Below are 24288 nucleotides of genomic sequence, written 5' to 3' on the forward strand. Positions count from 1 at the left end.
TTTCTGACATATGGGGGAGGAGGGAGGAAGAGGGGTTATCTAGAGGTAACCAACCTATTCTAACCCCGTGGTGGGGAGGGTTTCATTTCAAGGTTTCATTTCATGCGACCATCACAGAAATAAAAGTCGACTCCTCTAGCCGGATTCAAACCGACACCACTGTAGTCATGAGGCAGTCGCTTATCTACCTCAACTACAAAGAGCCATACTTAAATCAACTATTCCTATCTAAAGTAAAAACACCAAGTTTGTGGACTGTTTTTTTCTACTCCATGTAGCGATTGTTGACATCAGTAGACATTTAACTATCAAACAGTATATTTTTGTTAAAGGTAAGTTTTAGTTTTATTAAAATTAAAACATGAAATAATAGAATTTCAAAAGTATTGTTTTATTGAGTAATATGTTTTAACTTCCACTTTTCATTTTTTTTTTTATGTATTGAAGAAAGAGCCCATCTTTGTGAAAAAATTCTCTCTCAATTTTTTTCTTCATATGAAATTGTCAATTCTGTTATACTTCACTGTTAAATCCTTATTTTACAATGTTGATTATTATAAAAGAGACAGGTTGGTGGCTATGAATGGTGAGGACTTCGCCTAAAAAACTACTAGTTAATTTTTTCTCAAATAAAGTAAAACTTAGTATTAAGTAGGTAAACATATCAACATGAAATATTAAGAAAAATATTAGTATTTTCACAGAATTGTGTCCACACCTAGAGTGTTAATTGAAAAGTTGGGATAACATTTTTTTTTTACAATAAAGAAAAATGTATTGGGTTTTATGAAAACATAATTTAATTCTGGAAGATTATTGATTGACCGTGTGTAAAGATGAAAGGAATATGGTCCGGGTGCGGTCAAAAAAACTCAAATAGTAGAATTATACTATTTTATTGAGCCAACGTTTCGCCCCACGTTGCAGGGCTTCGTCAGGGCTAAAAAAGATACAAACACATAGTTAGCTATGTTAACTATGTGTTTGTATCTTTTTTAGCCCTGCAACGTGGGGCGAAACATTGGCTCAATAAAATAGTATAATTCTACTATTTGAGTTTTTCTGACCGCACCCGGACCATATTCCTTTCATAATTTAATTCTATTTATTTTTGGATTCCTCAATCAAAAATTTAACTGACATACATAACAGCAATGTTAAAAGATGTGAGCATAACTAAAATGGGTATTAAACAATGCTGAATCAAATTTTTTTTTAATACATGATATGTCTAATTCAGTTTTGATTTATTTCAGAAGCTATTAAAAAAATTCTTTCAGAATTATTGGATATCAGATTTATTTTGTTACCACTCTATCTTCATAAATTACCTATGAATGATTTGTTATTCATTACATTTGTAAATTAATTAAAATGATAAAACCTCATTAGCAAAATATTATTATGAAGTTGAAAATTGTTTATTTGGACCTACTAAAATAAATATAAATTTATGAAATAATTTTTTCGAAGATTACTTTAAATTTTCTTTGTATTTATTTTTACATTAATATTTACCTTTATTTTATTGGTCTTTATTTCAATAATCTCTCTTCATTTTCTTAAAGCATAATCTCATCTTAACTCCTCAACTGGTGACTGGTGTAGGAACCCATTTATGGAGTGTATGATTCATAAACATTGATTATTTTATTTTCGAACAGTGTTTAGGTAGAATACAATTCGCTTTGTATCCATTCCTCTTAGGAATGAGTGAATAATTCAGATGTGACTAGGTTTTACTTCTAGAAAATATCTAGTCTTAACATTTTCCCAATTTAAATTTTTTTTACTATTTTATTACCGTTTTTTTACCATTTATTCATTATGGCGTTATTCTTGAAAAGAATATCTTTGATTTTTTTTTTTTTAGGTCTGAATATCCTCAATATTTATAATCTTTAAATTTCTTTCTTGAGACTGGCAATTATTTACTAAATAATTCAACAACACTATCCAAATTATAGTCTCAAAACATTTATTTCATTCACATGTCCAACGTTTCGGCCAATTCGGCCATCTTCAGGGACAATCTTAATTTACTTAGAGACATATATTTAACCCTTTTAAAAAACTCCATACAGGCCATTCTGCCCAGGTCAAAATATTTACATCTAATATGTCAAAAATACAATAAACACCTATTAAGTCAAAAACATAAAAACCAGTCAAATTATTTCACTTTTATCACAATTTATACACTATATATTATATTATGATATGATGATATATATGATAATATATAGTGTATAAATTGTGATAAAAGTGAAATAATTTGACTGGTTTTTATGTTTTTGACTTAATAGGTGTTTATTGTATTTTTGACATATTAGATGTAAATATTTTGACCTGGGCAGAATGGCCTGTATGGAGTTTTTTAAAAGGGTTAAATATATGTCTCTAAGTAAATTAAGATTGTCCCTGAAGATGGCCGAATTGGCCGAAACGTTGGACATGTGAATGAAATAAATGTTTTGAGACTATAATTTGGATAGTGTTGTTGAATTATTTAGTAAATCCTCAATATTCTAAACAAGATTAGTTTTTAACCATGTCATACAAATTTCAAATATGTAATAAAAATTTCAATTAAATATAAAATATGGAGGTCTGATTACCATATTCGAAACTAAGATTTAACATTAAAATACCTTAAAAGGTTTATTGATCTTTTTTAAATAATATTTATTAACTTTATTAAAATATGAGGACATTTTAAAAACACAACTTCCTGTTCCAAAACGTTTTTAAAAATGTGAAATACTTAAAGAAAAAATAAAATGAAACTATCAGTCAATATTTTAAAATTTCTCACTTTTTTATCTTTTATTTAAGATTTTGAAGAAGTTAGCAGTTAAATTTTCTTTAATAGGATAGATTCTATATGGAGTTATATTCAATCAAATACTCTGGATTCATAGAAAATCCTAGTATAGTAATATATACAACCGGGATTTTACATTAATATCATTTAAAATATATGTAGTAAATATAATAAAAATATATATGAACATTGGTTTTAGTTAAATAAAGGTGAATTATTGGTTAGTTCTCTAGAAAACCTGCAGACAGCACTAGTAGTAATTGGTCATGGTGGGGATGAAGATACTCCATTCTAGTGAAGTGCAAGGAATGGCAGAGGTGTCAAGTGTGTTTAGTTCTTTGTTCGATATGCATTTCTTTCGTTTAAATCTCGCTTTAAGTAGTTTGTGATTAATCAGTGTTATTAGTGTAATCATTCTTTTCTTATAACACTATTTATAATTATGTCGTTCAAATGGAACACATGAAGAAGTGAAATGGGATAACCCACCAGTACTGTGGCCTCTCAGTTATGGCGGCCAATAACAGAAAAGAAACGGTACAGCCAAAAACTATTTCATCTATATTTTCTAAATTGCACGTAGCATTTTCCGACGCAATGGCTCCTCCTAAATTAACTACTGACAAAAAAACTTTAGATAAGACGTGGAAATTGATGGACAAAGTTGTAAAATTGTGTCAGCATCCTAAGATGAACTTGAAAAATTCGCCGCCTTTTATCCTAGATATTCTTCCTGATACTTACCAGAGGTTGCGTTTGATTTATTCAAAATATGAAGATAAAATGGTCACTCTTCATAATAATGAACATTTTAATGTTTTTATTGTCAACCTTATGAGGAAATGCAAGCAGGCCATTAAGCTCTTCAAGGAAGGGAAAGAAAAAATGTTCGATGAAAATTCCCATTACAGGAGAAACTTAACTAAATTAAGTTTAGTTTTTAGTCATATGCTAAGTGAACTGAAAGCACTTTTTCCAAATGGAACATTTGCTGGCGACCAATTCCGAATAACCAAGAGTGATGCAGCGGAGTTCTGGAAGAACAATTTCGGAAATAGGTAAGTCTTTTTTTACTAAGATCAAATACATTTTTCTATACATACTAGTAATGTCTATATTAAGTAAAGATTGTATTGACAAATGATATAATTTGCTTTTACTTAATAGGGATTATATGTTTTTTTTCCTTTATCTTACATTGTATCACCTTATAATGAGTGTTTATTAGACTAACATACATGCTTCATACCTAATAGGGATTAAAAAAGAGTGCAACATATTCATTGAGAATTGCATTACATTTATATCATAATTCACACATATATATTAGACTAGAATTTTATCCTATAAATTGTAGATTATTAAACATGAGTGTATTGGGTTGTATGTGTGTTTGCATATATGTAAATATTATATGTATTTATTTTGAGACTTGTGTTTTAGTTTGTCCTCATTTATTTTGTTTTATATTTATAGATTTGAGCCAACTGTCTAATTTATGTTAAATAATTATATTGAACCTTATAGCTGATATCAATCAATTTTTTACTAATTAGTTACCTGATACGGTACTTATTATTTAAGTTCTGAATTTACTTGATGCCATTATTTTGTTTGGTTTTTCTATTATCCGTGATTTCATATTCATATTCATTCCATTTTTTGATAGACTGAGATAATGGCTTAGTGATTCAGATATTGTTGTGGTAATTAATGACTAATGTTAATTGGTTGATAATAGTTACCTACTTCTATTGACTTTTCAGAGAAATCTTATTAATCATTAATTTATCAGTTTTTTATTATCCTTGAAATTAACCAAAATTAAAGTAAGTCTTTTCATATTTACTGTAGTACCACTAACTTAAATATCTAACTATGAACTTCCTGGTCTGGCTTTTAAACCCATTTGGATTGTGAACTGCAATAAGTTATTATTAGTAGGATTGTTACGGTTACATTGTAACTTTGTATGAGTGTTATCAGCCTAGAGCTATTAAATTATTTCTCATATTTTTGGTTGATTAGATAATCTGTTGAAACCACAATAAATGAAGATTAGTAAATGTTGGCATTATTTTAGTTAATGGCTCGATAATAGTTTCCATGGCTTATTTACTAATCATCTTGTAGAATTTGGTATTATGTTATTATTTTTTATAAGAACATTTCATCATTTATGTGTTATTTGACAGTCTCAGCGTATTTGCTGTTAATCCTTTTGTCAAAACACTTGAGTAAATAATAAGTGCAAGTATAAGTATTATTACTCCTTTCTAATACAATTAATATAAATTCTCCTAAATGAAAAATAAATTGTATTATGATAGTTAAAATTTGTAAATCTGTAATATTATATCCTTGTTTTATTATTTGTTATTTCCGTACCAACCTTGAAGAACTTGATAAGTATAGTGAATTAGGTAACGAGTTATCAACTTCTTCACGATTGGTACTGATTTATAGTTGAAATTATGAAATTTCTGTTGTGATTTTTTTTTTTTTTTAACTAAATAATTATTTATTTATAATAAGAAATGAATAATATTTATAAATGAAAAAAATTAATACAAACAACAAATAGGAATTAATTAGCAAAGAGATTACACTAACAAATTTTGATTATTTTTATTTCATCTACACAGCCTATTTTGGCAGTTTAAGCCATTCTAGATTTTACTGATATGACAAGAAAACAAATTTGAAAGCTTATGTTGTTGAAGTAATTATTCAAGTTGCTAATTTACCTTAACTGATCCCTAGGTAAGTTAAATTCTTAGATAAATTATGAGTATGAAGTTTAAACATGTAACAAGTGCAAGAGTTATGGTGGAAAGTAAAACTAAGATAAAATTTTATTTTGTCGCAGATTCAAACCATGAATTCGTTATTTGTTTTTTAAATAATATTTTGACTATCGAAAGTGTTGTAGTTTATATAATAGCATTTTGTACATATAATCTCTATTACCAATTTGGAACTACCCGTGGTTAAAAATTTATTTTCCTCTGAATCGGCCTTGGGTTGGGGACCTTTGTACATTCAACCTCAATAAAGCACTTACTTTATACTATCCTTCAATGGGTTGAGGATATAACCTGGCAGATGAATGTGGATGTTTAATCACAACAGTTTCTTTCATTGATTTTGGGCCAAGAAACTGCTTTTATTTCCTTTCCAAGTTTAAAGGCAAGACTTCATTGGTTGCAATATCAATTTTTGAACACAGGAACTTAGATAAGTAGTAGTAGTATTAAAAATGAAACCCAGGACAAATAATAGGTTACCTAATAGGTTGTAGTGTTACTAGTTTTATTATATATAAAAGATAAAACTAAATAACTTATATGACATAAAATGAATCAGTTGATACACATATTTTAATGGATAAAGACATTTTTTTTATAGTAGTCACTGCTTGTTTTATTTTAAAAATTGTTTCTGTTGGTAATTATTAAAATCATCCTATAGTTTTTGGGTTATCTCATAATTTTAATTAGTATCTACTTTCTGTGGCACTCTGGCCAATTTAATGTATAATTAAGTTTCTAATAAGTTATTTAACTGAATAGAAATTTACACAAACAAGTTTTTACTCTTTAGAATCGTAGATATACTTCCCAGAGTAAAATTCGGCAGTATAAGTAAAGAGATCTCTCTATTAAAACATGTTTAGGTTTTAAGTCTATAGCTGATCTCACGTGTTAACACAGCTAAAGAAGAGCCAGAAATGAATAAATCAAACAACTTTTCATTCAATCTTCATTAAAAACATTTTTTTAAATATGCATTGTGTTATAAGTCAATTATGAATGTTTATTTAAAACCTGTCTCAATGATTAAGAATTGTAAACTTGGTGTATTCTATTTAGCTAATGTTTGACCATTCATTTTAGATGTACTTCAAAATTTAAATAAACCTATTTAATGTTAGTTCTATTGGATAATCTATTATTTTTTACAATTTTTAATAAAATGATTAAATTATAATTATTTTTTTTAAGTGAGAAACAAAAATAGTAAAAAACATATTGTTTTCTTTTTGTATTGTGGATGAAAATAAATTCTTAAAACAGAAACCTTAAAAATATTTTCGTGATTATATTTTTGCCTCTAGGAAATATCCCATGTATCATATACTTTAGTATTTCTTTTTAAAAATCTTACAATCAAAATTTTTGCTGGTCCATAATAAAAATTTGATAACTTAGTTCATTTTATAAATTATTCCTAATATACTGATGATTTGGAAAAAAAAAATCATCTACATTAAAGAAACAAACATATAATTTGTTTTTCATAGGATAAAAATTGAATTTGTTGCAGCCTAGTGATAAAAATCAGAAAAATGCAGGAGCCTTAAAGAATCTAAATATTCAGAGATAAATCAAAACAATCTGGTATATTAGTATGCAAAACAAATCGGTCCTGTAATATACATGAAACTTTGTGCTTTCATAATCAATTATTAGTTTATACAAGTATCATTGTCCATTTTTTGTTAGAATACCATTAATTATTTGTCATCATTTTCACTTTGTCCATGACAATGAGTCGGATGAAAATTTTATTTTCTTAAAACATTATTTCAGAGAAAAAAATCTTGTATTCTCATTTATTCAAATTAATTTTCAGTTTCATGGTTCTCAATTTTTGATGTCTCACAATGGGTAGTGACAAAGCCAATAACTTATGAGGGGAGAAGAGAGGGAGCACTCAAGCTTGAACACATAATGTGTTATTGATTATTCCTGCTAAATGTTGATTGTTTGGGTCCTGGTTAATAGGTTCTAGATGTAATACTTCTGCAACTTCACTGCAATTATCTAAATTACTTTTCTTTATGACGAATAAGGAAAGGTAGAGGGCGATGTTCTCCACCACTCTGCCTTTTGTTTCTATATGTTATTGTATATATATTTTTTTATAGTTATTAGATTCCAAATGAAAAATAAAAAAAACTTGAAATTAATTTCTGAGTTACAAATTCTTAGTGATTGGAAATAAGGGGATTTTGTTTATATTGTAAACTATTGAGGAACATTCTATCAAAAGTGAATGGATCAACTTTTGGAAAATTATTATAAAAAAAAAAATATTATAAAAGGATCTTCTAAAGATAAGTTAAATTTGTATTGAAAATATTGGTTTGTATAACCTATTTGACAGGAGGAAATTTACGTTTTTGAAATAAACTGAATAATTTTTAAATGTTGAAATGTATTCTTCTTAACTGGCGCAACACTCAACGCCAGGGAGCAAGGCCATCTGTAACTTTGACTACCAGTCATCTCTCTTCTGTGCTGCTGCTCTCCAGTTTCGAATGCCCAGAATGGACCGAGTGTCATCTGCCACACCGTCAGCTCAACGCAGCCTAGGTTTATCGACTCGTTCTTACCTAGCAAGAACCAGTTCCTAACTTCTAGGGAGCACCTTGCATTGCGATCCGTATATAAATAAGTTTATAATAACTGGTCTAATAAAAGTTTTATACGGGCGTGCATCGGTAGTCTTAGATATCTCTCCGCTTCTCCGAGTCCATGGTAGCACCAATTTCCAGCCAATATGCGATGATGGATGTCAGGGTTAATGTTGTTTCCGGAGTTCACATGAGTTTCCTTATATATATAAATTATTCCATTTTCTCGAAGGTACAACTGACCTTGTAACATGTCCATCAACTTAAAGCACACCAATGTGGTTGGCATTTATGTTACTTCGTCTTTGTTTCGTTTACCACTAGTCCGACTCTTGCAGTTTGTTTCTCTTTGTAGGCCAAGAAAGGCGTCCTTCAAAAGTCCTCCCAATAACATCAATGTCGTCAGCAAATGTTAGGATCATAGCGTCTGTTGAGTACTGAATTTTGGATCTCCAACTGCACAATCTTGGACGAAGAAGGCATGCTAGGATAGGATTAAGTTTTGTGACCTTTTTTTTATCTGAGATGATGAGTAGAATTTTGTATTAATTTATTTTGTTTTCTCATCAATTTTGCTAAGGTAAATCATGCAAGCACATGGTTAGAATCTAAGGGCTTTGAAGATAAACTCGCAACCATTAAAGCCTGTAAATGTGTGATTTTGAGATATTGTAATTTTATACTTCAGTCAGTTGTGGTTATAATGGATTTTAGAAAGTGGTACAAAGTCTCCCTACATACCTATAAATTACAGATTTTGAAAATCAAAATTAAAAACATTAATTCCAACACTGAGTAAAGAGCGGCCTTTTCTTTGAGAGAGATATGCTTTGGGTTGCTACCATACGCAGCATACCAATCAATCCATGACTGGACGTATATATTAATCTGCATCAAACTCCTGTAAGTGGGTAGGAAATTCAGAATATTAAAAATCTAAAATCTGGTTCGTAGAATAACGCATTTTAATGACACATATTTCTTTTACTCTGCATGCTTGATTTTAAACACGATTTTGTACTCAAGTTGAACTTCACCACTCATCCATAGTGAATTTTGGTGTAATTCTACTTTACCTATTCAGTAACAAAACCTAAACTTGGCTGAGCGAAATTTACTGCTTAAATCGCATATTGAGTATGTTTGAAATTATTATTTTTCATAACTTAAAAAAATCCACAAAACTCGCGTATGAAATTTGAAAAATTTTCATCTTATGAATAAAAATAATTATGTAGAGGCATCTAAACACTCCTAGATAAGTCGAAAAATTCTCTCTCGAACCAGTAATTCCGTTTAAATAATTAAATTCAGTTAAAACTTTTTTCTTATTAATAACATCCATACACTACATTTACTTTCTTTTAAATGACGTAGAAACTAAATATTGGATCATAGTAAAAATAAGATAAACTTATAAATATTGCATTTATCAGAAGTTACCTAGTTAAAGATTAAAACTAATTAAAAGACCTTGAAACTAGTCCATCCAAAATGCGGTTCCATAATCAGACAAAGAGCAAAAGCAATACATTATATGTATTGATTATTTAATCTTTAATCTATCCCTAATCTTCAATATTTTAATAAATAATACATCTTTTTTGCATGCTTTAATCGAATGTAACACACGTATTTTTTTCTTTTTCCGTAGTGGAAAACAGTTGTTGGAAATCGTAGAAAGTTTGTGTTCTATTTATTTAAAACGCTATACCGCAAATATTTTAAAAAATTTATTGGCAGGAAAAGTAAGTAGGATTTTACGAAATTCACCTTTTTAGTTATAACTTCTAAATAAACCGACTGATTCGCGAGGTTAAAGGTAAAACAGACTTTTAAAAAAGGTCAGTTGTAGCGAATTCTTAATGATTCTAAAAAATGTCCTATTTTTTATGAAAATCTTAAATTACGAGTGCGAATTTGTGCAAAATTTCAGGTTCCTGCTCTGTACTTCATGCAAACTGTACTTCATTTTTAGATTTGCATACAAATTAGGAATAAACGTTCTTTGTGGAATCTAATACTAAACAAAAGTTATTCATTAACTAGTGTTTACAGATAAAAAGTCACTAATTTGAGGGGCTGTTTTTTTTTTTCTTTTTTTCCTTTGTTAAGAAGATTAGTGCTTTAAAATCGTGGTGAGTCATTGTATATTTTTTCTGCTGTGCAGAGTGTCTTGATACCAAATTTGTTTTTCTATCTTGATTAGAATTAAAGAAGTTAGTTAAAAAAAAACTGTTTTACACACGCCAGTTTTTATTTTTGCCGATACTCCTGGGCCCTGTTTCATAATAAAGTACAAACTAATACTATTAGTCTTATCGATTTAACCTAATGCAATTACACTGACTTGTACAATTGTAACTTGTACTTTAGTTCTTTTTAAATCCTGTAATATCACTAATAGTCCTCCCTATTATGAAAAAAGATAAGTATTAGTGTAATTAACACGTTGTTTCTATATTTGTATTTTTAACTAATACTATAAGCTTTCATTATGAAACAGGGCCCTGGTGGCATATATTTTGAGGCATAAGTTCACCTCGAAAATTTGGATCAAAATCCACAAAAAACTCACCTTGAATACTTTCTCAGTCAATGTACTTTTTGGTTACTATTTTATTTTTCTTCAGGTTTTAGTATAGTTTTTATAAGATGTATATTTGTTTTTAAGTTGTGAAGTAGTAAAGTGGTTAGTTTGAATTTCCTTCATGATGTGAACAAAGATATTTAAAATTAATATTTCATTTTAAATTAGCTTCAACTTTCGTTTCCTGACTAATCAAGTTCGCTGAAGTCGATTCTCATGTTCACCGTGGGAATTGTTTAACGAAGGTGCTCCGGGGGTAATCTGAAACCGGTGTAACACTTTCTTACCTTTTTTTATGGTAGGGATGGGTTGTAACTACAGGCCAAATTTTAGTGCTAATGCAAGTTTTTTTTTTCAGCAATAATGATTGCGTATCTTAACTATTTAACACTGAGTTGTTATAATCAATTATATTTTCCATGCTTGGTAAGTTATTGCATGTATTCCAACTTTTTTGTGAAAATTATTTTCCTCCCGATTAAAATATGAAATAAATAAACTATTACCTGATACACGTTCATTATAAGGAATACTTTTTTGTTTTTTAATATTTAGAAAAATACATCAATTGAAGGCATGGGTGGAAAATAGTGTTATGTGGCATTTTTGGAAACATTGAGGTTTTTGCTTGGAACAATATTTTTAAATACTCCTTCCTAGACAGGGCCTGGTTTGATTTACTAAACCTTAAATTAGGGTAGTTTTTAGCAGTTAGAAATTGGGCCCAAAAATTATTAAATTCAATTTTTTTCAAATTTATTTGTTTGTTACATGAAACCATAAAGACAAAATCAGAATAACTTATAGTTTAATCATAACCGCAATGACCCCGTATCTGCACTATAAAATAATTTATATTGTTGCATTTTAAATAAAAATTAAATAATGATGAAATATGTTTAGCCAGCTATAGAAAGAAAATAACGTTTATCATCGTGGTGTTAATAAATGTCCTGAAACCCTTTTTTGGAGTACTCGTGACTTTCTTTTAAAAGTAAAACAAAAAGCTCTTACCTCTCTCGTTCGGAATTCAGTGAGTATGATTAGTGGTTTTGCTTACATATACTAAATTTCACAAAGTAAGAACATCAATTAGTTCCAAATCAAACAGTTGGATTAGCCCTTGGAAGGAGAATTTCCTGCGGTTAGGAACCCATCTTTTGCAATTCCTGCAATAATGATGTGCCATGTGAAAGAAACTTTCGAATTTTCGAAATAAATCTCTTACAAATGTTTATTATTATAAACCCAGAAGAAACAATCATTAGTTTACAAATCAAAATATTATATTCATTCGTTGTAAATTACATTCTTTAGGTTTTAAACGCCATCGGAAAAACAAATTAAACCCAAATACAAAAGATATTTAACTGATGTGGCCGTTGAAACTGATATAATAACTGTTGACCATTTGACGACTTCGTAGGCTTGTTTTTTTAGTATGTTGATCAAAAACCTGTTCTGATAAAACTGTCTCGAGCGATTTATTTATTAAGGCATTGCGTATTGTTTGTTACCATAAAAGATACCAGGATCGTGTTGTCAACAATCTCTTTACGCCAATTTTAAATTAAAGTCTTCGCAACTCATTTTAAAAAAGTTTCAACGTTAGGATAAGTCAGTTCCTAATTCGTAGCCCCTAAGTTTAGGGGACGGGTGTCCCGGGATATCTTCCCATCTATTGTTACTTTAACATTAATATGTATAAAATATATAGGAAGGGAAAATAGTAGGATCGTGAACAATTTCGAATTGGAGTTTTCAACAGGAATACACGTTTTGAGGCCTCATGGGTCCAAATAACCTTGTCTTGCAAAATTGATTGTGCTTAGTGAAGATAAAAAACGAAAAGCCATTACACATTTAGCCCAGGTCATTCATTACCTGGTGTATGGCAGTAACTTTTTCGATCAAATTGACTGACCAGAAGTTTCACTTTAAAGAATTTATTTTCTCAATAACGGCTCTTACGATTTTGATTAAACTCAGTATATCCATGTACAATGGGATGTTCTTTAATAATATATAAGTTTTATCCTCATTGAGATAGCCTCACAGGGCTTCAATAGTGATTTTTCAAAACATCTTCCTCTGAAGTACCTTTATTATTTTTTTTATTTGAAATAAATAACCAGTTCTCATTGTTTGTGGTATTAAACAATGGATGAATACAAAATATTTTTAAAAAATTGTCGACGAAAGGAAAAATATAGACAGGTTCGAATTTGGAAAAAATCTGATTAAACCGAAGTTAAATAAGAATCTATATTTTATGATCTAGAAAAAAAACTTAGACCATATCTACTAATATAGGAGTATAATTTCGTCTGCTTAGTGGTAAAAGTAATAAAATTACGTTAAAAATAAGAGACAGCTAGCTCGTATAAATTCTTGTACCACTTAGTTTGGATTATCAGGACAGAAATATATAATCTACTAAGTTCCTATAATTACAGTTACTTCTTTCTCTTGTTCTTCTATCCCTTGATATTACAATACTCTTGTTTTATTTATTTTAAAAAAATACATAAATATGATTGATCAACTGCTAAACATGTATAATGAATTTTTTTCTTTGGCTCATTAAATTCGATCAGTTTGTTAATGAAATCTCTTGAATATTTGTAAAGTAGGTTTCTCAGAATGGTTTACGTTTGTGCCTATTTAAAAGGAAAAAGTAATTCATAGTAAATAAGTAGTAGCAAATCTTCTACTCAGCCATGACGTATGACCTACCCCGAAATATTCAGTTTTCTTTGTTATATATACCTTGCTCCCGGTAGAAACAAATTCCTAGTAAAGCAACTTTCTTTGGAACAGCTAAAAATGTATGTGTGAAGTGTTTCTTCACTTTTACAAGTTTTTTTTTAACTATCAAATAATTGTCTTGTTAGTTATTTTAGTAAATCGAAAGGGAAAGGATGAAATATTGAAAGAGAGGTACGTGAGGAAGATCAATGGAAGTGACGTAGTAGCTTGAGGAGGGGAGGGAACGTTTGATCAATGAACCGCCCCTCCATTCATCTAGCCGCCCCACCTTCTACTGACACTATCTTGTCATCTACTTCAGTTTTTTTTTTTTTTTTTTTTTTTTTTTTTTTTTTTTTGTTTTTGTTTCAGATTGTACAATATTAAATGGTATATGTTAACTTTTTAGCCCAAATGCATTTCTACCTGTATTACCTCAAAATGTGTAATTTTACTTACTTGCAATTTTTATTTGATTTTCGCTGGGTAATAACAGTGGTATCTAGTCCATCATTTGAGGGTACTGTTGATTTTTTAACTGGAATTTCCAGTGGAATAGGATATTTTTCGTACGGATTCTGATAGTGGGATTTTAAGACAAATTGATATCGTGACTTTTTTGATCTGACGCGTCCTAAAGGAATAAATCACCAAAAGCTGTTCACAATTTTGTATTGTTTTGTTGATTTGTGTCCAAAAGTCGAAAAACCCTAAAGAACAAAATCATTTCAGGATTCAATTCCCCATAAGAATCCATCATCGTAATCGAATAGCTTTTTTAATTTAGGAAATTCTTAAGTATGATGACGGATTATAATTGGTAATTAAATTTTGCATTGGTAACGATAATTTTTTTTCTCAATTTTTTTACCGTTTATACACGAATCTTAAAAAATTGTTTTCAGTTAATCACACCTTATAATGCGTCTGATAAAAAAACGCTTTAGAATTCTTCATATCACTGTTGTCATACTATCATATTATCATTTACTATCAGACTCTATATAAAAAAAGTACCTTATTCCATCGAAACTTTCAGATTTATGTGCGATGAAGAAGGTTAAAAAATTAAAAATACTCAATCAAAATTCCAAATATTGTAGAGGTCTTACGCTGGGACATCCTGTGTAAAATAACGCTACCCTTTGCTTTATATATTATTTTTATTTGATTTTCTTAAGGTTGAGGCCGTTTGTAGCCGAGGAAGTTGAGGAGTCACCTAAACAACATCCAGTCTAGAGGTGTTATGAAAATTTAAAAATTTTGATTTAGTTGATGAAGCTGTTTGATGATTGGAGGTGAAGTTAAAAGTTGGTTAACAATTTTCTATTGATACGTGTGCCGACGTTTCTGTATTTCTACTTCTATTAAAAATTTTCATACGATTGTATATTCAAAACAATATTTTGTTTCTTTGTAATTTGTTGATAATTATATAAATTTGTTGATTTTATTATTCTACCTTTCATCTTTGTTATTATAGAAGGATGTTTCGGTTGCAAATTGGCGCGAGATAGCAGGAAGCTGGGGCTGCTGGTTTAAACGGGGACTTCCTCTCCGCTTGTCCTTCCCCTTTTCACCCTGTTCCTTCCACCCCCTCTTCCGTATCGCCTTCTAATATATTTATATAGTCATCTTATTATTCTTTTTTTTTTTCGCTCGCTGTTAAGTGATATTTTGATAACAGAATTAAATTTATTCAGTTTACAATTAAATTTTATTATATCACAGGAATGTTTTCAGTTGAATTTTATTTTTAAAATGAAAATGCGTCCGAGAACAACCTTGGGTCATAATCAAATGTAATTGATTTAAGATGTCTAATAATCATATTATTAACAATATTTTATTGTATGTAAACAAGTAAAAAGATGAATAATGGATTTCAATTTAAAATTGTGACAGTTCCCACCCTTTGCTGTGAGCCATAGTTGGATATCATTGTTGTAAAAGTTTTTTTTACAAGTATTGTCACTTTTGAACTTCTTTAGTATTTCACTGCACCATGAAACATGATTCGCCACCTGAGCTTCAGTCAAGCTTTGGGGCACGCAAAGATGATCGTGCAGAATGCTACGAAATGCTGGTGCATTAATGTCCAACTCTATCTGGCGGTAGGTCACTCACCTGCCTGCCTCAAACAATTTCCGAACAGAGAATTGGTCTTTTCTTTAGTTACCGATGAAGCTGGAGGGCCTCATTTTGGAGCATCCTCAAGCTCAGAATTTCCTCTTTTAAACTCCCGGTACTTCCTGTATATCGTCGTACGGTATGAACAATCCTCTATAAGCACAGGCAGCGTTTCTTCCTAACACTAGTCCACACCTACCTAACCCAAGTAACCTTCAGGCTTGGATGGAATATTCAACGATTTGGTCTTGTTTGGAATCTAACTAAATATAATAATGAAGTCCAGTAAAGGCGATCAAATGAAGGACGATGCTTTATTTAAAGTTTTTGCCTTTCTAAATAGCTGTTGAAGCTGTTTGTAAAAAGACTGCTTAAAGACTTTAACATTATTTTTCGTTGACCTATGTTAAGGCTAATTTTCTTCTGATGGCAGATGACCAGTCTTCATTAATGACTTTAGCTATTGAAATGCTTGAAATAAATGGTTAATAGTGGTCAAACGGTTGATATATTTATCATAACGTCCCACGTCATGGAATTTTTTTATAGAGTCTGAGACTAAAGGTGTGGGAAAGGTTAGTTATGTTATCTAGATCAACGTACTTTTATTAAAAACGACGTGACTGCAACACCTTCATACTGAATTGAAACCGATAATTTTTTTGTCGAAAAAAAAAAAAAAAAAAAAGGTCTTCTCAATACCCTAATAATTAAAATTATTATTCAGAAATAACACGTACTAATGTTTTTTTTCTGTATTTGTTATCTGTCATTCTATTCTCCCGAAAAATTTCCACCAGGATATTAATGATAAAATATTCATATTTGGTTCATATATAAATATTCTTATTTATATTTGGTTCATATTTCATATATAAATATTCATATTTGGTTCCAAAACCACAGGTGGTCACCCCTCCGCAGTCTCCCCAATAATTCTTGGAACTTTTTTCAACTGTGAACACAATATTCGCACGTGTCTTATCGTGATTTTTTACAAAAATCTTCTTTTTAAGATGCTAGAGTAAGAGAACTTCGATTCCGATGTCTTATATCTATGTATAAGGATAAAAAACTAAGGAAGAGATAATGGTTACATTTTTTTTTCTCGGCCGACTCCCATTGGAGTCCTATACTGCCTAACCATGGTTGGGGGGTCTAAGTTTTTCATTTTGTGGGACCGCCACTCAATGAAAAAAGTCAACGCCCCAGGCCGGATTCCTACCGGCACTGCCAATAGACATCAAATTGTTAAGACTGTGTCTTAACCACTGAGCTACGGGCGGCCCCAGTGGTTACATTTTTGATAATAGTGGAATACCATCTTACCATCCAATTATGTTTAATTTTTTTTAACACACAATTCAAGATTTTTTTTTAATGCAATCCACATCGAAGATGATGTTCGCCTGGTTATTACAGGTGACCAACCTATTGTGACCATGATTGGGGGTCAAGTTTTTCATTTTGTGGGACCGCCACTTAATGAAAACAGTCAACGCCCCAAGATGAGATTCGAACCGGCACTCCCGGCAGACCTCAGATTAATAGACTTGCGCCTAACCCCTGAGCCAGAGTGCGGCCCCAATTCAAGTTTAAATTGCTGTTTTTATTTTAAAAGTTAAAAGACTTAAAACTTTTTAGAACTAGAAACACCTGATGCAAGTTTCAAAGTTTTGATATATTTATTTTCACATAATTCTTGGCTGAAAGTTTGCTAGTTGGAAGTTACTTTTGCGAGTTCTTCAATTTTGAGTGTTTTTTGTTTTAAAAGGTTAGTTCGGATTTGGTATCTCTGAAAACAATGATTTTCATGTCATAACATGCCAGTATTATTTTTGTCTCTGAGAAATGAGCCATTTCCTCACAAATTAGTCTTAAAGACTGAAGACAAAAAATGTGCTTACAAGAATGTATTTTACCATATAATAACTTATATAAAATAAAAATTAACCCATAATATTTGTTTATTATTTATACTTATATTTGAGGCACTGTGTATCAGAACCAGCTATATCTATTTACAACTTTTTATTTAACTGATCTGGTACTGAATTATACTGAGAAATAAATAACATGTGATAATATATTATTATTATTTATTTTATTAATATATTTATAATATATTATTATACATTATTTATTTTATTAAATAACATTTTTTTTCCAAAATAACATGTGATTTGAATGTACAACGGATTTGAATTTTTTTGAAAAAAAAAAAAAAATCCGTTTACCTCTAGATAATTTAGTAATAAAATAAAATTAAGTAAATACAAAATATGCTTGGCTGGTTTTGTGATCCAATGCCTCATTTCGATGTATGCTGTTTTCCCATTTTTATAATAGCGATGTTCTGATTTATTTGTTTTTACTAACATTTCTTACATTTTTCAGCACTCTGGTTCCTTGGAAAGTTTTTCGCCAAGTTTTAAATGAAGTTCATCCTATTACTTCTGGTTTAGAAGCAATGGCCTTGAAGTCAACTATTGACCTTACCTGTAATGATTACATATCAAATTTTGAATTTGATGTTTTTACAAGGTGAATAAATTTATATTGTACTTAAAAATAAAAAAAATATAAATGAAAAAAACTAACACTATTGAATGTTACTAGTAAGGGGACTTGAATATTACTATTTATTGTTCTGGAAAATAAGTATATTATTTATTTATCTGATAATGCATTTAAATTCTTCATAAGTTTTAATATGTAACTGTTTTTATAATTATTTACAATTTTATAAGGAGAAATTCTAACTTGGAAATTTAATTACTCTTATTATTTTTTTTTATAATAATGTTTGTAAAGTAAATTATATTTTAAATCACATAATGAATATGATAAAATCTTTTTGTCAGTTACTTCCTGTAACTATTAACTATTTTCTACTTAACTTTTTATTACAAGTTCCATAGATAATATAGTGATACATCTCTTCCTTATATATGCATTCATGAAATTGCATCTTTCTTAAACAAAACCACTTTTCAGGGTTCTTACCCCCATATGATGGTCATAATATTCTTGCAATACACATATTCAATATTATAAACATAGTGACTAATTTACAACTGTTGTCAAAAAATTAATTAAATATTTTACAACATGGTTATCTTTTTAAAATGTTTATTCAATTAACAATTATAAATTTGTCATACCTGTTAATCAAAAACCAATATATATTTATTCTTTAATTTATATATATTTATTTATATAGTTATATATAATACTACCTTGCTCTATGTCTGCTTTAATACTTTAATACTCTTTTTTTTTACTTATAGGGTTTCTATATTTAAATTAAATTTTGTTAATTTTTAATCGACTTTCACTGTATTATATTGTACTGAAAAGTTGTTTATAAAATAGTCCATAGACGGACTCTTTTTGCCAAAACTAGTGTACATAAGGACATTTATACCCAATAAATAACAACTTGGAAGGGTGGATTAAACAATACCCAGGACAAAGTAAAATTATAGAGCACAAAAATTTAGGGAATTTATTCCTGTTTAATTTATTATAGATTGATGTTTTATTAACAATGTTTAGTTTAGGTAACAGAAACTGAAAAAAGTTAACTTTTCTCACAAATCTGTTAAGTTTTTTTTTAATCTCTAGAAAACATTTGAGGTGGCAAACCTCAAATTTATAGACCTTCAAAAATATGGAAGTGCAAATTATCAAAACATTCCTGGTAAAAATCTTCTGAGTAGCTAGTCTACTGGATTTGCTTGGTATTTTGTTAAATTTAATAAATATTGTGCTGGAGGAAAAACTTGACTAATATAAGCCATTCTTCTTTTTCTAATTCTTACTAGGTTCACATAATAATCAACCTGAGGGATTACACTTACATTGTGGCAAGTTAAATAATATAAACAATTATTTAATCAATTATATTTATCCCCATTACTTTTTTTTATCTCCCTAATTAGTTTTTTGTGGTATTACAGTTTGGGAAAAAAATTGTTTTTCATTCCAGTCTTGGGTATATATCATTTACCTAATGTTATCAGTTGAAATGATGTTTATGGGTTACTTACTTTTTATTATTAAATTTAGATATAGTGTTTATTTTTTTTATTTTTTCTAATATGGACAGAAAATTTTCAGGTTGTTCCAACCATGGAGTTCTCTTTTGAGGAACTGGCAGATTCTTGCTGTAACTCATCCTGGTTATGTAGCCTTTTTAACTTATGATGAAGTAAAAGCTCGGTTACATAAATACATTAACAAACCTGGCAGGTAATTAATTACTTTAGTCAATATATTTTGAAGGAAGTTTAGTCTTTTTAAGTTTTGAAATAAATTAAATTATAAAATTATAGAATTTAGATTTCTTTATAACTAAAATAAGATTATCCAGTACACTTTGATCAATGTTGATTTTTCATTTGAGCTATAAATTAGGGTATTAAAATAATAAACTACTTGCAGTGTTTCTTCTTCACATAATATTATTTATTTCTAAGTTTTTGTCATGTATATAAGAAATACTTGAGACACTTTTTTGGAGTTTCAATTGTTTAATATTCATTTAGGAATTGCTTTCTATGAAGAAAGTAAACAAAAGAAGCAAAACATGCTTTAAACTTGTTAAGTGACAAGCCTTTTTGCTCTTTCATATAAAGAATTATTTTCAAAGTTAATAAGTAAAATGAAGAAGTTAGTTCTTCTAGATATTTATTGTATATATTCTTGCTGGATTTCACAATTATTATGTAAGTGATCTTTATCAACCAACAGGCATAATATATTTTATCCTTAATGGTTAGATCTGTAAATAGATTCATTTATTTTGTGAATTGTTTTTCATATCAGACTTTTTACTTTTACTTATCTATATATGGAATATATAGTAAGGAATATTGTATTGAAATTGTGCAAAATTTTGAATTACAGTTTTTGAGAGAAATAAATGTTCTGAGATCCCCCGAGTCATGCGAAGTAGTCAAAAACCATTTTGGCAAAAACCTACTCTAACAAAATGGTCTGGGTGTGTCAAACCTAGCTAAAAATTAAAAGTCGTTAGAAACTGAAATTACATATTTAAGGCTGGTATATGCCTGGGATGTGACAGCAACTTTTTCAGTAAAATCAACTGACCGGAAGTGCCACTTCATAGAATAAATTTTTCATATTTTTTTTTCATTTTCTCGAACATGACTAACGATTTTGATTAAACACGACATGTCAATGTAGAATTAAATGATCTTAAATATTAGCTAGTTCTTATCCTCATTGAAATAGTATGAAAGAGCTTAAATGCGTATTTTTCTATAAAATCCCATATACATTTAATAATAAAATAATTTATATTTTTAATAAATCACCTTTATTTTTGTTTATTTTTAAATTTATATGTATATCAAAAACTTTTCGATGTAAGCAATATAATACATGGATACATATAAAATATTTAAGAACTTAAGGAATAGATATAGGACGAAAGTGGAAAAGTAGAATTCCTGATTGCATTGTGGCTTCATTATCTTTGTTAAACTGTTGTACTTTTGGCAAGACCAAACTTTGATTAAATTTTTTTATTTACTCCAATTTTATTTTTATTGCACCCCAATTTACACAAAACATGAGGACATATAGGGTGGTAAGTGAAAGTTGTGGGTTACACGCTCTGCACCAGATTTTTCCTTTTAAGGCCTCTGTCCAATAATGCAACTAGTATTTTAAAATGGCTTGTTTATTCATTAGGTTGCGTCTGTGTTTAGCCAGTTCTCTTTCTAGGCATTATTGTGCTTCAACTTCGCTGTTTCATATTGGTAATGTACAGAATACACAATCCTATTGTCATATGAAAAACGTACGCAAGACTAGCTTACAAGGGGGCTGTTGATGTGGGAAAACCGATTTCAATGAAAGTTTTTTTGGTGATACTAAGTCAAAAAATAATCTACACAAATCCGAGTGTTCTTTCTTAGGTGTCCTTGAGGAATGGAGAAAAAAAATTGATGTAATTTTAGTTGTTTTTATATTATCATTTTCTACCTTTGCTCCCTATGAATTTAAAAGTTTTATTTTTGTCTTTAATTAGAAAAGCTAGTCAGATTCTTTCTTGGGATCATTGCATCATTCACTTTCATTAATTAAAAAATATTTTACAATGTCAACTGGTCTGAATTCGTTTAATTGTGAACCATTTATAGGTATCTGCCAAATTTATTTTTCTTAAACTGGCCTGGTGATATATTTTTTTATTTCTATGAAATTTTGCATTTATAAGTTTTTAAGGATACAAAAATGAATCTGTAAAAAAAGTGGCCTACTTTACTATAAGTTTTTTGTTATTATTAAGATTTTGTATGCGTTAAATCTCATATAACACTATTGGGCAATATATTTTTCATATTCTACAGATGAATGCTGATCAATTGGTATGCAATTACTTTCAAGTCCAAAACCTTGTAATTTTTTATTTATACAAACGTTTTTATTAAGTACCTTTAAGAACTCTATTTGACTTACTTTTCCCTTAAAAAAAAAAAAAAAAAGATAACCTACTTCACTAGAAGTGTTTTTAGGTTTTTGTAATTTTGAATACATTTATTTAATTTGATTGAAATATATTTTCCTAATCTACAAAAAAAAAAAAAACAATTTATTGGTAACCTTCAAATCCATTAGCAGAAAAGGAAAATATATAAGTTCTAAGATTATTTAAAATATTTTTTTTTTTTGCTAGAACCCTTGGAGGCCTGTCGAATATTTTTGTCATTGAAATTAGTGTTTCGATTCCATATCAATAGGCATCTCCTTTATAGACTTACTCATCTGAGTCTTTGATAAGATTTTACATTGATACTAAACCAGTTTATCAGTGCTGTGGTGCGGTTTTCATTGAATTTGACGTTTTCTTAATCTCGAGAGATATTGATTGAAGCATGACCATTAAATGAAAAACTTCCTCTTAATTCACATGTAATATATAAGGAAGCTGATTATTTATTGTTATATTAAGACTAGACACATTTCCAAATGTATGATTTAGTTCCATTTTTATAACTTTTTGTCATAACTTCTATGTTGTGAAACAAGATTTATCATCTCTGTTCTCACTATTTTGATAATTTGCATATAATCCTTTATGATACTTACATAAACATATTTATTTTGTTTCTTTAATTTTTTAATAATTTTAATGACACACTTTATTTGTTTTAGCTATGTATTCCGGTTAAGCTGTACTAGGCTAGGTCAATGGGCCATTGGCTATGTTACGGGGGATGGTGATATTCTACAAACAATCCCTCAAAACAAATCACTATGCCAAGCTCTTTTGGATGGTTATAGAGAAGGATTGTAAGGAAATATTATTTTCTAATTTGTTATAATTTAATTAAATAAGTTATATTTTTTACTTTATTTAATATCAGACATAAAATTTTGCTACTTAATAAACATTACCAAATAAAGTTCATTCTCCATAAAAACTTCACATTTACTTCGTTTATTAACTATCAGCCAAAATTGGTTTGATTTACTTTACTTAATTTAGAAGCTAATTACTAGTTTGATTGAAAATATATTTTTTAAACAAAAAAAATTCTAGTTTCCTTATTCTAATAAGGATATATATTATTATATATTGGTTATTTTCGAGTAGTTATTGTGCAAGAAAATACATACATGTTTTTATAATTACAAAAGTTTTATTTATTTTTATTCTGTGAATTCTTTTACTATATATATAGTAGTGAATTGTTTTTAATAATGTAATGTTCTCTGTTTATTAATCAATTGAAAACATGTTTCACTTTACATAATCAAGTTTACATTTTTGCTTTTCTTTCCTCATATCCTCTCAATATAAAATACGTTATTTGCAAGATTGTTTTGACACATTTCCTTCTGCTTTCAGAACATGTTTATAAAATACTAAGTTAAATTTATTTAAGAAGATTCACTTCTTTTTTCGTAATGTATCATATTTTGGATTTTAATTTTTGTGGAATTTTGTCATTTAGTTATCTCTTTCCTGATGGCCGCAATGTGAATCCAGACTTATCCTGGGCTGTCCAGCCTACCCCCGAGGACCACATAAAAGTGACACAGGAACAGTATGAACTTTATTGTGAAATGGGTTCTACTTTCCAGTTATGTAAAATTTGTGCTGAAAATGATAAAGACGTCAGGATAGAACCCTGTGGCCATTTGTTGTGTACTCCCTGTCTTACATCATGGCAGGTATGTATCTGCCATTTGCGTGTAAACCAAATGGAATATAGCTTTTTGTTTATTTTTCATTCTTTCTCAATATTTCAAAATGGTCAATGATAATATATTCGTGCATAAGTCAGCTAATGCAGGAAAATAAATTTCATAAAATTTATGCTAGTTTTATTTTTATGTTAATCCTCAACATTTCTTCAGCTTTGGGTTAAATTGGGTGGGCCATTTTTGAAATATAGGCGTGTCTACGAAAATACGGCATTGCATGTTTAAGCTAAAGTAGTGGATGGTATTTGTTGACATTGATTTTGGATCATTTTTTCACTATTCTTCTTTAGTGCAGGTGGAATATCCACAAAATTATCCATTTTGTAAATATAT

At 29.1% G+C, this 24288-nt stretch overlaps 1 protein-coding gene across 2 annotated transcripts in view; it reads left to right on the forward strand.

Moving 5' to 3' along the window:
- The first annotated feature begins 3107 nt into the window (after positions 1–3107).
- The window catches only part of Cbl (E3 ubiquitin-protein ligase CBL), a 72029-nt gene continuing 50848 nt past the window's right edge, over positions 3108–24288 (forward strand). For both annotated transcript variants that reach the window (XM_014431714.2, XM_014431715.2), the window contains exons 1-5: positions 3108–3882; positions 18109–18255; positions 19834–19965; positions 22900–23037; positions 23703–23922. In XM_014431714.2, coding sequence (XP_014287200.1) covers positions 3335–3882; positions 18109–18255; positions 19834–19965; positions 22900–23037; positions 23703–23922 — 1185 coding nt within the window. In that variant the 5' untranslated portion in view covers positions 3108–3334. The remainder of the gene's footprint in view (positions 3883–18108; positions 18256–19833; positions 19966–22899; positions 23038–23702; positions 23923–24288) is intronic.

This window comes from Halyomorpha halys, unplaced genomic scaffold (assembly GCF_000696795.3).
Source record: "Halyomorpha halys isolate HHAL.00 unplaced genomic scaffold, Hhal_1.1 Scaffold999.1, whole genome shotgun sequence".
NCBI classification, from domain to species: domain Eukaryota; kingdom Metazoa; phylum Arthropoda; class Insecta; order Hemiptera; family Pentatomidae; genus Halyomorpha; species Halyomorpha halys.